Here is a 15864-nt window from a genome sequence, read left to right on the forward strand (position 1 = left end):
TGGGTGCGGAATTGCGGCAATTCTTTGCGATTCGGCACAAAAGAATGACCATGCTGCGATTTTCTTTTTTCGATTCCGCCGCTGAAAAAAGCGCAGCATTAGCACAGCATGTGCGGAATGCCATAGGAATGCATGGGGGGCGTTCTGTACAAGATTTTAACGTTTTTGCAGCGTCTTCAAGCCGAAAATCGCGGCAAAAACGCTTAAAAATCGCATCGTGGGCACACAGCCTTAGTGGGTTACAGCTGGGCAGCTCAACACTGAAAAGAAGAGACTATTTTACTGTAACACCAGTTTCTTTTCTAAGAAATATTGGCTGCTCGAGAATCTTTACATTCTGAGCCTTGTCTTTTCTTAGGTTTGTGAAAGAGGAGAAGTGATTAAGGTCAAGATTCTTGGCACCTTGGCATTGATCGATGAAGGAGAAACCGACTGGAAATTAATAGTGATCAATGTTGAAGACCCTGAGGCTGCACTTTACAATGGTGGGTAACACAGGGCACAAACTGATGATAAATCATAACCTGGACCTCTCGATGAAACCTTTGAAAAGGTGGAATTTTGTATTTTCTCAGAATGGATGGGGTCAATGAGAAGAGTCAGCTGGAATTGATGACTACATTCTTTCTTTTAGTATACAAAGAGGAGAAAAAGTGAATTCACCCCTCAAGTTATTGACGTTTATAAATTCCAATCTATTACATAATTTATAATGGAATGGAGTTTTGGAGGGAAATAGTATTTCTTAGTCGGGTGCGGTTGCTGTTCTTTATTCCTACAAATTACATTATTTGTTTTTTATTAACTTTTACTTTTTCTAATTGTTAGCAAAATCAGATCTCTATTTGCTACCTTATATTAAGTCTCACACCAGTTTTTGACATCATAAAATAGAAAAATATTTCCCACTAATTAAAATTTCCTATTTGTGTTAAGAAGTGGAGTGGTCAATGCCATTTTATTTTAATAGTGTAAGGTAGAATAGGGAGGGACTATACCTATTGCTAGTGTCTCCCTACAGCCCGTGTATTATTCGTATTCCTCTTTATCGCTCACACACTATGTGCACTAGGGTGACCGGATCTCATATGGGGGGGAAAAAATGTCAGAATCTTGTTCGTCTGGACCCCACAAAACGATTCCCCTTTCCAGATATTGAGAGAGCCAAAATTTGAGCTTGATCAAACGACGTTAACCCGGTTCATCTGTGCTACTGAGCAATTTATTAGCCATTAACAACTTTTCATTGTCTGTAATGGTGGGATCAAAAAACGATAATCACACCAACTCTGCATTCAAATACCACAAATGGTTCGAAAATTTGGTCAGGGCTATTTCTGCAATGTTGTTGTCACATTCTTTATAGTCTAACAGACTATGCAAAATACCTAAATCTTAAAATACCTCAATTTGGATTTTTTTCAAACTTTGAGCGACGAGCGGCACGGGTTAACGTCGTTTGATCGAGCTCAAATTTTGGCTATCTCAATATCTGGAAAGGGGAATCGTTTTGTGGGGTCCAGACGGACAAAATTCCGACATCGATTTTTTTACGGTCACCCTAATGTACACTGTGCGGCGCTCACATACAGTATATGTAACACTGCTGCATGTACAGTACACATTTTCAACTCTGCTACAAGCACTACATAAAAATTCTGTCGACTACGTTTTCAAAATGCTCAGCTACATCATCAAAACGCACACGCTTGGCTCAGCTACATGAGCAAAACACACGGTCGGTCAGCTACATCATCAAAACGCACACACTTGGCTCAGCTACATGAGCAAAACACACGGTCGGTCAGCTACATCATCAAAACGCACTCTGCTCATCAAAAAGCATACGCAGACATACACTGTGCATTACCACATTTTGAAGCTTCTTCCAAGTATGACTGGGTTATATGACTCAGGACATGCAGCATCTATGCAGGTCCCAATTGCTTCCTCTCCATCCCTGCAGCTATCAAACTGGTCAGTGTTGAGCTGGAGAAGAGAGAACCGTTCTCTTGGCGATGGGGGATGAATGTGTCAGGGTTCTCTTTGATCATAGGAAAGAGGACAAAAACAAACTGGCCATAGAAGCCCATTATAGATAAAGTTTACAAAGATACATGGGAGCACACCGAGAATTAGCAACTTTCTGCACTGGATGCCACTCGGCAGGGAGGCCTCATCCACTTACAGTGCAGGAAGTACAGCCCCTACAGTCCTTCATTGAACCTGTACTGACACTTTACATTAGGCACATTGTCCATAGTGATTTGACACATGCCACACTTGATTATTATATATCTAGCATATCCTTCAAGTTAGTTAGATGACTTCCTCTGGTGAACAGCAATCCTAAAGTCTGACTACAGATTCGCAATTGGATTATGGTCTGGGCTTTGACTAGGTCACTCCAAAACACTCACATGTTTCCCCTTTAAACCATTCGAGTGCTTCTTTAGCAGAATGCTTTGGGTCAATGTCTTGTTGGAAGGTGAACCTCTGTCCCAGTCTAAAATCACTGACAAACAGGTTTTACTCAAGAATAACCTTGTATACCGCATCATTCATCTTTGCCTGTCTCTGCTGCCAAAAAACCTCTCCATAGCATGATCTGCCACCACAATGTTTCACTGTGGGGGATGGTGTTCTTGGGGGTGATGAGTAGTGATGAGTGTTTTTCCGAGCATGCTCGGGTGACCTCTGAATATTTTGTCGTTCTCTGAGATTTAGTTTGTCGACGCAGCTGCATGATTTGTGGCTGCTGAACAGGCTGAATACATGTGAGGAATGCCTGTTTGTTAGGGAATCTCCACATGTATTCAGCCTGTCCAGCAGCTGCAAGTCATGCAGCTGAGGCAACGAAAACTAAATCCCAGAGCATGCCAAAACACTCGGAGGACACCCGAGCATGCTCGGGAAAACCCGAGCAACGAGTATACTCATCACTAGCGATGAGCTGTTTGGTTTGACGCCAGACGAATCGTTCACCTTGGGGGAGTCTCCCACATGTCTTTTGGCAAACCCAAAATGAGCCTTACAATGTTTGTGTGACAGTAAATGCGTTTTTTTTTTTTTTTTTCTCCCCACTCTTCCATACAGACCGCCTCTACGGAGTGTGCGGCTTATTGTGGTAATATAGACAGATATCCAGTCTCTGCTTGGGAACTCTGCAAATCCTTCAGGGTTACTTTTTGGTCTCTGCTGCTTCTGATTAATGCCCTTCTTGGCTTGCCTGAGCGGAGCGTCTTGGTGGGTGGCCCTTTCTTGGCAGGCTTTTAGTGGAGGCACTTTCTTTCCATTTGATAATGGATTTGATGATGCTTTGGAGATCATCAGAGAATAGGATATTTATTCATTTATTCTTTTTATAACCCAACCCCGACTTGTACTTCCCAACAACTTTTGTCCTTGACTTGTTTGGAGCTCTCCACCTTACTACTTTAGTGTTTGGTTAGTGATGCCTCTTGCATAATGGTCTTGCACTGAAAAGGTGTGCTTATACTGACAGACCATGTGACACTTAGATTGCATAAAGGTGGACTTCCTTTCACTAGGCATGTGACTTATGAAGGTAATTGCTTGCAGCAGAAATTTAGGGGCTTCATAGCAAAAGGGGTGACTACATATGCAGATCAAAATCTGTAGTTATTTGATCCCATAAATTTAATTTATGCCTATATTTTTCGCACTTCACTTCAGCAACACAAATCGGATTACAAAATTATTTAAACACCAGTTGTATTGTAACAAAATGGGTAAAAAGCCAAGAGGGTTAATACTTTCGCAAGCCACTGTAACTTATTATTTCTAACATTTTTGTCCATACTGGGATTCTCTGGTCTGTTTTTCTCCTCTTCCCCTTGTTAATATACTGACTGTCTCTTTTTGCTATCCCTGCTCCATGTATCACTTGCTGTGTAAATGTATATACATATTTACTGACCACATTATTTATGCCGCACCTATATGATAATTTCCTATCTCTTGTATTGATCATAGGAAATTACCTCTGTTCAATAAGGGCCTGTGCAGATTTGTTGCTTTTTTTTTTTTTTTTTTTTCTCCTCGCGTAGATCTGTCAAAAAGCCCTGAAGGGTTTCCTGATGCCAGCAAAGTGAATGAGAATGCTAAAATCTCATTTATGCGTTTCTTGTATGTGACTTGCAGACTTTAAATCTGTATTTTGAGCGTTTTTTTGCTGCAGATTTCACTCATAGTAATGAGTAGGGGAAAAAATCTGAACCAAAAATGCATCAAAAATTCTATGCTGAATTTTTCTTGCCAAGAGATGCATAAATGGTGCACTAATTTCTGCACCAAATACCGTACTTAACGTGAGCACTTCGCATAAGACGCACACACTTTTTAGCAAGGTTTTTTTCTTGCTTAAAAGTGTGCCTTATACTCCAAAAGGTAGATCAAATTTGCTTATTTGGCATTACTGGGTAGAACTTGTGTACGTTTGCAAAGATTTTGTTAAATTATTTATTTTTTTCTTCCTTGGCTTCTGTTCAAGAGCAAAATAAATGGCCATCCCTTGCTATGCAATCCATTACAAAGTGCACTAATGAGTTATTTTTACCCTTGGAAAAACATTCTGAACTGGGCAGTCTTTTGACAAAAAAAAATCCATTTAAATAAGCTATATTGGCAGATAAAATCTATCACAATCCTCTGTTTTCTTCCATATTATGTATTCCCTTCACATCTGCTATAGGGCTCAGGAGGGTTTCTCATAAAAGTGGCTCACATCTATTTTCTGTTATCTGATTCCCCACGTACTGTCAGAAATATATTGTTTGGTGTTGCGTTCATAGGATTTCTGTCAATGGATATCCAATTCCTTTCTGTAATATTGTTGTGTACTAAAAGCAGCTGTGATCGGCTCTGCTGCAAAAGGCAACTGGGTATATGAGCAAGTGCTGCTTTGGAGATTAGCTTTCTTTCTTTTAGGATGGAGATGACATCTCAGCGTTAATATTTGGTAACCTATCTTCAGTCCTTTATCCGGTTCTGATGAGTTAACTCAATAACAATTGAAAGTGATAAACTATACGGGTTGCTGCTGTGCAATGCTTCCATTTATACACTTTATATATGGAATGTTTATTAATGTGCTTTATTAATCGGGAAAGAAGTAGTCCAAAGAAGGCTCTCCACGATGAGACCTTCAGGTTTGGAAGATCCGAGTATTTCAGACTTTCCTTTTTTGTGCCGGAGCCTTTAATACACTAGCTTCGTGTTCATTATAGCCATATTACGTAGTTCTGAGGAGTTTGCTAGTCGTGTTCTTTCTATTCAGTGTCAGGAAAGTCATCACTCAAAGCGGCAGCAAACACCTCTGCGTCCACTGCCGAATCAGTCCAGCTAATTGGATTGTTTTGCTTTCAGATATTGAGGATGTCAGGAGACAGAAACCCAATTATCTGGAATCCACTGTCGACTGGTTTCGAAGGTACAAGGTTCCTGATGGAAAGCCAGAGAACCAGTTCGCCTTTGATGCTGAATTTAAGAATAAGGTATGTTGTGTGGTTTTTTTTTTTTTTTTTTTTTGTTTTTTTTAAATGTGAATTATTGTGCTTTTAAAAAAAAAAAAAAAAAAAAAATGGTATTCCGGGACAAGGGTTGGAGTGTAACGTATCCGGAATGCTGAAGTCATAGCTTTTGTGATAAGAATTTAATTGTACTCTATGTATCCCTTTAGTCGCGCTGTGCGCCCTTTTTCTTATGTATTCTGTTTTTTCCACGTTTTTATGCAGGATTTTGCTATAGAAGTGATCAAATGTACCCATGCTCACTGGAAGGAGCTAGTGACCAAAAATACGGGTGGAGGAGAAATTAACTGGTGAGTTCTACTTTCTACTCTTCTTAAACCTTCCATACAGGAGTGTAAACCAATGTGAAGCTTGACGCTTCTGGACTCCAGTCCAAAATACTGTACAGTTTACTCCCCTCAAGGATGGAGCCTCAGAAACTGCAGTGATGACCTATTGTGACTATGTAGTAGCACTGTATAAAAAAAGGACAAATGAAGAATTTTCTTACTCTATTAGTACTATTTAGTTATTATACTCTCTCTTTTATACCAGCTTTATCACTGTCCCCATTGGGGCTCACAATCTATATTCCCTATCAGTATGTATTTGGAGTGTGGGAAGAAACTCTAGAACCTGGAGAATACCCACACAAACCCCGAACATACAAACTCCTTGCAGATGTTGTCCTGGGTGGCACTTGAACCCAGGACCCCAGCGCTGCTAAGCAACAGTGCTAACCACTGAGCCACCGTGCCCATAATATACCAACTCTGAGGGGACATGCACTAAGACAGCTGTTAGAAATGAGAGCTTACTCTACCTGGGCTCTTACCCTGTTGGAGTTTCAGTCCACTTGTTCTAAACAGAGCATTAAGGCTCTAGATCTATTGTTTTTTTATTTTGGGTTTTTTTTTTGGGGGGGGGGGGGATCAGAGTAAATTTTAGAATAAATGAAGAAAAATTAAAACACATTATTCTCACCTGCAGCTGATCACATGCTGTGTCCTTGCATGACTTCTGCAGCCAATCACTAGCTATTGCCATCTTGTGCTGTAGCAACAGGCGTCACTGTGGAGATTACTGATTGGCCAATCATCAGTAATGTGGGTGATCGGCTGCAAGAAAGTAAATAAAGACTGGTTGGAGGTTAAAATGTGTGAGAAATGGGTTTCTATTTTAACACATTACTTATGCAATTTTTATCTTTTATTTTACTGCAAATCACTACAAAAAAAAACCCTGCAAAAATGCAGAATGTGAACAAACCCTTATTCTACAGCTTAACCAGAGCTGTGCTTTGACAAAGCTAAAACTAGTACCCATTGTGTAGGAATAACTGCTTAGGAGCAGCCATTGTTCCTTCTCCTATCCTACCATTGGCACATGCTGATAGGCGGAAAAGGAATTAAAGTAACTTAAATAATGGCTTGAGCAAAGTGTTGCTGAAGTTGCAGTCTCTACTGCAGGGTCCTGTACTCAAGTGGGACTATACAAATGTTTAAAAAAAAAAAAAAAAGTTAAAACACGGTAAATAAAAGGAGTTGGGTAATGATGGACATGTATAGCGCATCCACGAAATATGCCATGTGGGTCCAACCTATGGAACCATCATCAGTCTCCAGAATGGAGGTCCCTCAATCCCCCGTTACTATTCTGTGGCTGCAGTTCCTGGAAACATGCCTGGCTCCTTCTATGTACAGTTATGTGAGCAAGTGCGTCACCCCTCTTGTCACTACAGTTGGGCTGAAAAGGGGACCCCAATTCTGTTGATAGTCGGACTCTATATTAAAAGGCTCTAAAAAAAAAAATGCAACTCTTCCAGTGAAAAACCTGCCCTAGATGGAAAAATATAGTAATAGTTCTTCAGGGCGAGAATAAAAAAAAACGATAATTCCATTGGCGGTGCCTTTTTAAGGGGTTAAAAAAAACCTTAAAGATGAACACACTGACTTGTTGGTGTCTTGAGATAATACCACTTTAAAAATTAATTCTGCTGCTAATGTCTATGCCAATTGTGTGATTAATTGTCTGCATGTCTTGTCCTGGTTTGCGGCAGTAATGGCCATTACACAAAGCGCAGCCATTCGAGTACAATATTACACGCACGCACGCACACACGCACGCACACACACACACTTTTTCAGTATTAAGTGCTGTCCGTGTATTGAGCAGCTCCTCCGACTCACCAAGTGTTTTATACCTACATCCAAGCGCAGACCAGAGGGTTTTGCTGCAGCGTGAGACTTTATTCAGTCCTCCATCCACAAAAGCGAAGGGTGCCACCAACCGTTAAAAGCCTTTCAGCATTTTTGTTAACCCCTTGTGAATCACCCCGTGTCTAACATCAGTCTGGTCTGCATAGGACACTACATTGTCATTTGTTTGTGGTTATCTGCCCCCAGACATCTCTTGAAGGGATTGTCTCAACTTGGTAAATGGTTAATATTACATAGCGTTTGTTAAAACAAGCAATTTTCCGCCATATTAAAATTTATTTCAGATCTCAAGAACAAAGGATTTTTTTTTTTTTTTTATAGTTTATAGCAAATTGCCTGTGTTACTGGCTACCTTGTAGTCTGAGTGACCGGTTACCTCGGCAAGGAGCGCTCTTTACTTTAGCGCAAAGCTTTCTCTGCTTGCTGCTCAGGAGAGCGCACAGTTTGGACCATCATTTGAAAAAGGGGTTGTCTGAAAGTGTATCTTCAGGAGCACACTGCTCCCCTGCCTCCATGCTTCCTGGTTTCTGGAAAAGGGGCAGTGTACTCTTGAAGATTGACAGGTCAGACTAGCAGCATGTGCGCTACCGATTAAAAGTAACACTGACAGTTCAATCCGTAGTCCTAAATCTGTAGATATCCAGTATCAAAATGAGCATACTGGAATGGGGATAATATCTAAATAGATTAATTGAAAAAAAAAAAAAACAAAAAAAAAAACCTATACTAAATCACACCTAGATCAGCTACCTGCGTTTTACACAAAGCACATCTAATCAAGGGCAGAGCTAGTGGGCCGGTTGGGTTTGTGCACTCGAGTGCCAGCAAAAAGGTCAACATGGCGGCTGGGTGTCTAGAAATGGGATTTTGTCATGCCAAAATAAAAATCTTTTCTCAGATAATGATACAGGTGAAGCATGCTAATACAGTATGACCACAAGATCCAGACTATGGACTCCCATCTGAAGAATGCTAAAGTACCACAATCAAAAAGATTAAGCATAACATGTGTTATAAAGCCCACACTTGTGTATACCTGCTGACCAATGAAGGAGGGTCACACACATATTTAATAAAGCCAAGGTTATTTTGTGGGTTAACATTTATTTTGGTGTAAAAATATCTTTGCCCCACAAATTGAAAGCCTAGCTTTCAATTTGCAACTAAGTTCAACGAAGGTAATGGTTATTGTGGAGACACGAGGGTCAGTGGGTGCTCTCGTCTGCTGGTCCGGCTGTCTTTAGAAAGACTGCATGGACCAGTGCTCCTACCACTGAAAGCCCGCTCTCTCACCATCTCACCATGGGCAGAACACTACTCAGACAACACAGGGTGAGAGTAAAACAGTGTGGCAATAATTAATTGAACCACCAACACTCAATAGCCTACACATCAGTCCCAGCAAATACCCAAGATGGTGCGAAGTACCTCAGAGTTTCACCCTTCTGCTGTCTCTCCAGAATTAGAGCTGCTTCCAGTGCTGAATACCCCACCAGTTGCTCCCTGCTTTTGGCAGGCCCCCACAGCGAGGAGGTAACGACAAGCTTAGGAAGATGTCCAGGTGACCCGATTGTCCCAACCTGGAATCTTTAAGTAGTCTCTGGGGTTTTAGTGATGGTCAATGAAGCAGTTCTGTGTTTTTCCAGCCGGGCCAAAAGTACCCTTATCTGACAGCCTGTAGAGTCTCACAGACCAGAAGAAAAAGTATCTTTATATAGTTCAAAACTGGCCTTCAACCAGCATCCAGAGGTCGGTGAGAGATGTGAATGAGGCCAACCTGCATTTTTCAATTATGTAATCTATTTGCTATTGGGAAATAATTATTTGATCCCTTGCTAATTTTGTAAATTTGCCCATTGACAAAGACATGAACAGTCTATAATTTTAAGGGTAGGTTAATTTTAACGCTGAGAGAATATCAAAAATAATATCCAGAAAATCACATTGTATAAATTATATAACTTTATTTGCATTTTGCAGTGAGAAATAAGTATTTGATCCCTCTGGCAAACAAGACTTAATACTTGGTGGCAAAACCCTTGTTGGCAAGCACAGCAGTCAGATGTTTTTTTTTGTAGTTGATGATGAGGTTTGCGCACATTTCAGGAGTAATTTTGGTCCACTCCTTTTTGCAGATCATCTCTAAATCACTAAGATTTTGAGGCTGTCGCTTGGCAATTTGGATCTTCAACTCCCTCCATAAGTTTTCTATGGGATTAAGGGTTGGAGACTGGCTAGGCCACTCCATGCATGACCTTAATGTGCTTCTTTTTGAGCCACTACTTTTTTACCTTGCCTGAATGTTTTGGGTTATTATCTTGCTGGAAGACCCAGCCATGACCCATTTTTAATGTCCTGGCTGAGGGAAGGAGGTTGTCACTCAGGATTTTACGGTACATGGTTCCATCCAGTCTCCCATTCATGCGGTGAAGTAGTCCTGTGCGCTTAGCAGAGAAACCCCCCCCCCCAAAACATAATGTTTCCACCTGCATGCTTGACAGTAGGGATGGTGTTTTTTGGGTTATAGGCAGCATTTCTCTTCCTCATAACATGGCGAGTTGAGTTAATGCCAAAGAGCATTTTTTTTTTTTTTGTCTCCTTTGACCATAGCACCTTCTCCGAATCACTCACAGAATCATCCAGGTGTTCATTGGCAAACTTGAGATGCGCTTGCACATGTGCCTTCTTGAGCAGAGGGACCTTGCGGGCTCTGCAGGATTTTAAACCTTTTCGGCGTAATGTGTTAGCAATGGTTTTCTTAATTACTGTGGTTCCAGCTGCCTTGAGATCATTTTCAAGTTCCCCTCGTGTAGTTTTAGGCTGATATCTAACCTTCCTCATGATCAAGGATACCCCACGTGGTGAGATTTTGCATGGTGCTCCAGATCGATGTTGTTTGAGTCATTTTGTATTTTTTCCATTTTCTTACTATTGCACCAACAGTTATCTCTTTCTCACCCAGCGTCTTACTTATGGTTTTGTTGCCCATTCCAGCTTTGTGCAGGTCTATGATCTTGTCCCGGACATCCTTAGAAAGCTCTTTGGCCTTGGCCATGTTGTAGAGGTTAGAGTCTGGCTGAGTCTGTAGACAGGAATCTTTTATAAAGGTGAATATATAAGACCGCTGTCTTAATGCAGGTAACGAGTTGATTAGGAGCATCTATCTGGTCTTAATGGTTGGTAGGGGATCAAATACTTATTTCTCACTGCATATTGCAAATTTATACAATGATTTTCTGGATTTTATCTTTGATATTCTATCTCTCAATGATAAAATTAACCTACCATTAAAATTATACTGTTCATGTCTTTGTGAGTGGGGAAACGTACAGAATCAACAAGGGATCAAATACTTATTTGCCCCACTGTACATGCATGCATTTCAAAAAATATTTACTTTTAAGTCCTGAATACTAAACTGGCCTTTAAAAGTTACATTTGTTTTGGCTTCAGTAGCTACCCTAGAAATGAATCTCTGATGACATATTAAATGCCCTATATTATCTTTGATAACGAAGAGTGGCCTTGAATGTTCGTTTTAAATGACAAAAGCTCTGGGAATAGGGCACATTTTACAGATTATTCCCAAGGAGGCCAATCCATGGCATATACATAAAGGAGATTGTGCTGGGAGCTTAGCCAGTAGTACCGACCTGAGAGCATGCTTTATATTTGGCCCCCTGAGCTTTGTATGCTCGGATAGCGTTGAGGAAACGTCTAAAGGGCCTGTCACACCAAGCGATATCGCTATAACGTCACTGATTTTGTGACGTAGCAGCGATATTGCTAGTGATATCGCTATGTCTGATACGTACCTCCGACCAGCGCCCCCGCTGGCTATCGCTGATAGTGCGAGACCGGCCTGGGCCGTTTCTCGTCGTCAGCTTCCTGTGTGCCAACAAGCGACGCGGATGTGAGGACGTCAGGATCGCCTCGTCTGACAGGTAAGGCCTCTTTCACACTTCCGTTTTTTCTTGTCAGTTAAAATCCGCCAAAATGGCGGAAAGTGGATCCGTTTGTAACTGATGCAAACGGATGTCACCGGACCGTTATTTTGACGGATCCGTGAAATGCAGAATTTTAAAGGAACCGCAGTCCGGGAAGAGGAGAGAGTCCATTGAATGCAGAATTTGAGAGAGAGAGAGAGATTGATTTATTTTTTTGTCCACCGCCAGAAAATGCGGATCCTACAGCCAAAAAAAGTTGCAGGGTCCGTCCAGGCATGCCGGCGGACGCAAACATTTTGGCGGATCCGCAAGAAACCGGATGGCCATCCGTCAAGATCCGCCGATAATGCAACTCAATGGGAAAAAACGGATCCGCCAAAAAATATGGTGGATCCGTTTTTTTCAAAAACTGGCGGATTTTGACTGATGGTCAAAAACTGAAGTCTGAAAGAGGCCTAAGTAGCAACCCCCGACCGCTGGTGAGATCTGCCTGTGTGGCAGCTCACTAGCGACCACTTAGCGATGCACCAGCGATCCTGACCGCGTCATATCGCTGGTCGGGATCGCTGGTGCATCGCTAAGTGTGACAGTACCTTAAGGTACCGTATCTATACAATACAGGCTGTGACAACGCTGGGCGCTTGTGGAGGCAGTTATCTGGTTGGTCCCAGTAATGTGCTGTAATGGCACATATTATACAAGTATAATGTATCAGAAAAAGTAGCAAGAAAAGCAGCACTCACTCGATCCTTCTTTCAAGATGTGGTTTAATCTATTACATAGGTGGCATTAATGCATGCGGAGGTGTCAGGGAAAGTTTTTCATGAAAAAATAAGACCTGCCGGACTATGACCGTTTTACGTCTTGCTGACGCTTCTATGGGTCCATAAAACCATGTATTAATGCCATTTATGTAATGGATTAAACCACATCTTGAGAGAAGGATCGGGTGAGTGCTGCTTTTCTTGTTACTTGTGCTAATACATTTTATGCGCTTTCCTGCATGCACCACCCAGAAGAGATCCAACGAGGTTATTTCTGAAGATTTAGGTTGTAATTATACACAGAATATTGTGACTTGGTGCCTGGAATAACCCCTCTTCTTTTTTTTTTTTTTTTTTTTTTTTTTTTTTTTTTTTAAACAGTTATAATGTATGTGAGAAATCACAATTTTCTGTGTGCCATATTTTACTTTAATGGGTTTTAACCCCTTTCTGACATCGGGCTTATATTTTACACCGATATTGGACTCCCTCCCTTTGATGTGGGCTCTGGCGGGGAGCACACATCTTTCCTGGCACATGTCAGCTGTTTTGAACAGCTGACATAATGTATGTCCGCAATAGCCGTGGGTGGAATCGCAATCCACCCGAGACTATTAACTAGTTAAGTGCGCTGTCAAACTGACAGCGGCATTTAACAAGCGTTTCCATCAGTCGCGCTGCAAATGCACACACCGCACACGTCGCAGGTCACCGGTGTATCTGCATGACAACCGGAGGTCTCCTGGAGATCTCTATGGTTGTCAGTGCCGGACTGCTGTGAGTGCCACCCAGTTGGCACTCATAGCAAGTCAGCAATTCTACTACGTAGAGGCAATCTGACCATTGCCTCTATGTAGCAGAGCCGATCGAGCAATGGCAGCTTCTAGTCTCCTATGGAGACTATTGAAGCATGCCAAAAGTAAAAAAAAAAGTGTTTAAAAATAAAAGTTCAAATCCCCCCTTTCACCCCATTCAAAATAAAAACCTACACACATTTGGTATCGCCGCATTCAGAATCACCCGATCTATCAATAAAAAAAAGGATTAACCTGATCGCTGTGAGAAAAAAGTCAAAACGCCAGAATTGCGTTTTTTGGTCACCACAACATTGCATTAAAATGCAATAACGAGCGATCAAAAGATCATATCTGAACCAAAAATGTCAGCCCGGCACGCAAAAAATAAGCTCTCACAACCCAAGATCACGAAAAATGGAAATGCTACGGGTATCGGAAAATACCGTATGTTGCAAATTTTTTTTTTTTTTATATATAGCAAAGTTTGGAATTTTTTTTTTCACCACTTGGATGAAATAGAGCCTAGACATGTTTGGTGTGTATGAACTGTAATGACCTGGAGAATCATAATGGCAGGTCAGTTTTAGCATTTGGTGAACCTAGTTAAAAAGTCACAAAAAAAAGTGTAGGATTGCACTTTTTTTGCAATTTCACCGCACTTGGAATTTTTTTTCCCGTTTTCTAGTACACAACATGGTAAAACCAATGGTGTCGTTCAAAAGTATAACTAGTCCCACAAAAATAAGACCTCACATGGCCATATTGACGGAAAGATAAAAAATTTATGGCTCTGGGAAGGAGGGGGAACGAAAACGCAAAACCAAAAAAAAAACTCCGGGGGTAAGGGGTTAAAGAGGATTGCACAAGGATATTCAAAATACTGACCAATATATTCACACTAAAACAGCTCTTCATTTTACAACTTGTTTCCTGCTAATATTACTAATGGTGGAACATGAGCCCCCCTAGCGGTGCCTAGTGATACTGCTTTCACTCTAGTATTATACGTAATCCCTTGAAAAAGTATTCATACCTGTGAAGTTTTCCTCATTTTTTCTTATTACACCCACAAACTTAAATCAGATCCCAATGATGTTAACCCTTTGCTATCTTCTAGATGCCACGATCGCAGCATTTAATAGCTAGCAGAGGGAGACCAGAGCAATACTTGCCTCTCCGACACCCCCCATGATGTGATATGATTACATCACTGGGGATCCAGCGTTTTCCCGGCAGCCGGAGGTCACGTGATGACTTCCGGGTCTGCCTGCTACAGTGGCTTGTTAGACTCAGCCTGCAGCTGTGTCTAACAAGCGATCTACCGGTGTAACACTGTCAGGTCTTTTACAATGCAATACATTGTATTGGAATATGTAAAAAAGTGAAAAAAAGTCTTACAGCTAGTAAAAAAAAATTCACAAAATAATTAAAAAGAAAAATATTAAACCACTAAATGCATATATTTATGTAAAAACAAAATAAGCATACATATTTGGTATTGCCGTGTCTGGAACAAGCTGACCTATAAAACTGTTACACTTGTTAACTCCTTCAGTGCACAGCATAAAAAAACAAACAAAAAAAAACTTTGCATTTTCATCATGCTGCCAAACAAAGAAGTAGAATAAAACAGGATCAAAAAGTCAAATCAATAATATATAACCTGGTGTTCTCTGGCTGTGTCACTGTCACAGCACATGCATGGAGAGCCTTTGCGTTGTGCTCTCCATGCATGTGCTGTAACAGTGACACAGCCACGACACATGTAGGTGTGGCGGTGATCAGCTATTCAGCTAGCACAATCCAGGAAGCTGGGTTCAAGCTGTAGCGCTATAGCTTGCCGAATAAGCGGAGAACCAAAGATATTCGCTCAACTCTAATGACTAAATACATGAAAAAAAGTATTTAGTCAGCCACCAATTGTGCTCTCCCACTTAAAAAGATGAGAGAGGCCTGTAATTGACATAATAGGTAGACCGCAACTATGAGTCATTATGAAGGAAAATAAGTATTTGGTCATTAACAAAAGTTCATCTCAATATTTTGTTATATATCCTTTGTTGGCAATGACAGAGGTCAAATGTTTTCTGTAAGTCTTCACAAAGTTGGCACATACTGTTGGTGGTATGTTGGCCCATTCCTCCATGCAGATCTCCTCTAGAGCAGTGATATTTTGGGCCTGTCGCTGGGCTGTGTGTATGTATGTGTATATAATATATATATTTTCTTGTCCCAATAAAGGTATTTTATCTTTATATAATTGGTCCTACTTTCTCTTTGACCACATGTTCGGCTTTTCCTTTTTGGTCCTCATGCTGAAATCTTTGGCCATTGTTCTTTGCAAACTAGCTCTAGCTCAGTGAGATTGGATGGAGGAGTCTACAAACAGAAACTCTCAAGACTTGCCTCATGTACAAAGACATTTAGGTCTGGACTTTGACTGGTCTATTTGCAACCAGGGCTATGCTCTGATCTAAAACATTTGATTGTTGTTCTGGCAGTAAGTTTAGGGTTATAGTCTCAAGTCTTTTGCAGCCTCTGTTTGGTTCCATCCATCTTCCCATCAACTTTGACCACCTTCCCTGTCCTGCTGAAGAACAGCATCC

General features: G+C 41.1%; 1 protein-coding gene across 2 annotated transcripts in view; it reads left to right on the forward strand.

Annotated features, from left to right (window-relative positions):
* Positions 1-15864, forward strand: part of PPA1 (inorganic pyrophosphatase 1) — a 102618-nt gene that overhangs the window by 71785 nt on the left and 14969 nt on the right. For both annotated transcript variants that reach the window (XM_073585795.1, XM_073585796.1), the window contains 3 exons: positions 359-485; positions 5389-5516; positions 5757-5842. In XM_073585795.1, coding sequence (XP_073441896.1) covers positions 359-485; positions 5389-5516; positions 5757-5842 — 341 coding nt within the window. The remainder of the gene's footprint in view (positions 1-358; positions 486-5388; positions 5517-5756; positions 5843-15864) is intronic.

The sequence above is a fragment of the Dendrobates tinctorius genome, unplaced genomic scaffold (genome assembly GCF_039654945.1).
Source record: "Dendrobates tinctorius isolate UK_male_01 unplaced genomic scaffold, ASM3965494v1 ptg000089l, whole genome shotgun sequence".
In the NCBI taxonomy this organism is placed as follows: Eukaryota; Metazoa; Chordata; class Amphibia; order Anura; family Dendrobatidae; genus Dendrobates; species Dendrobates tinctorius.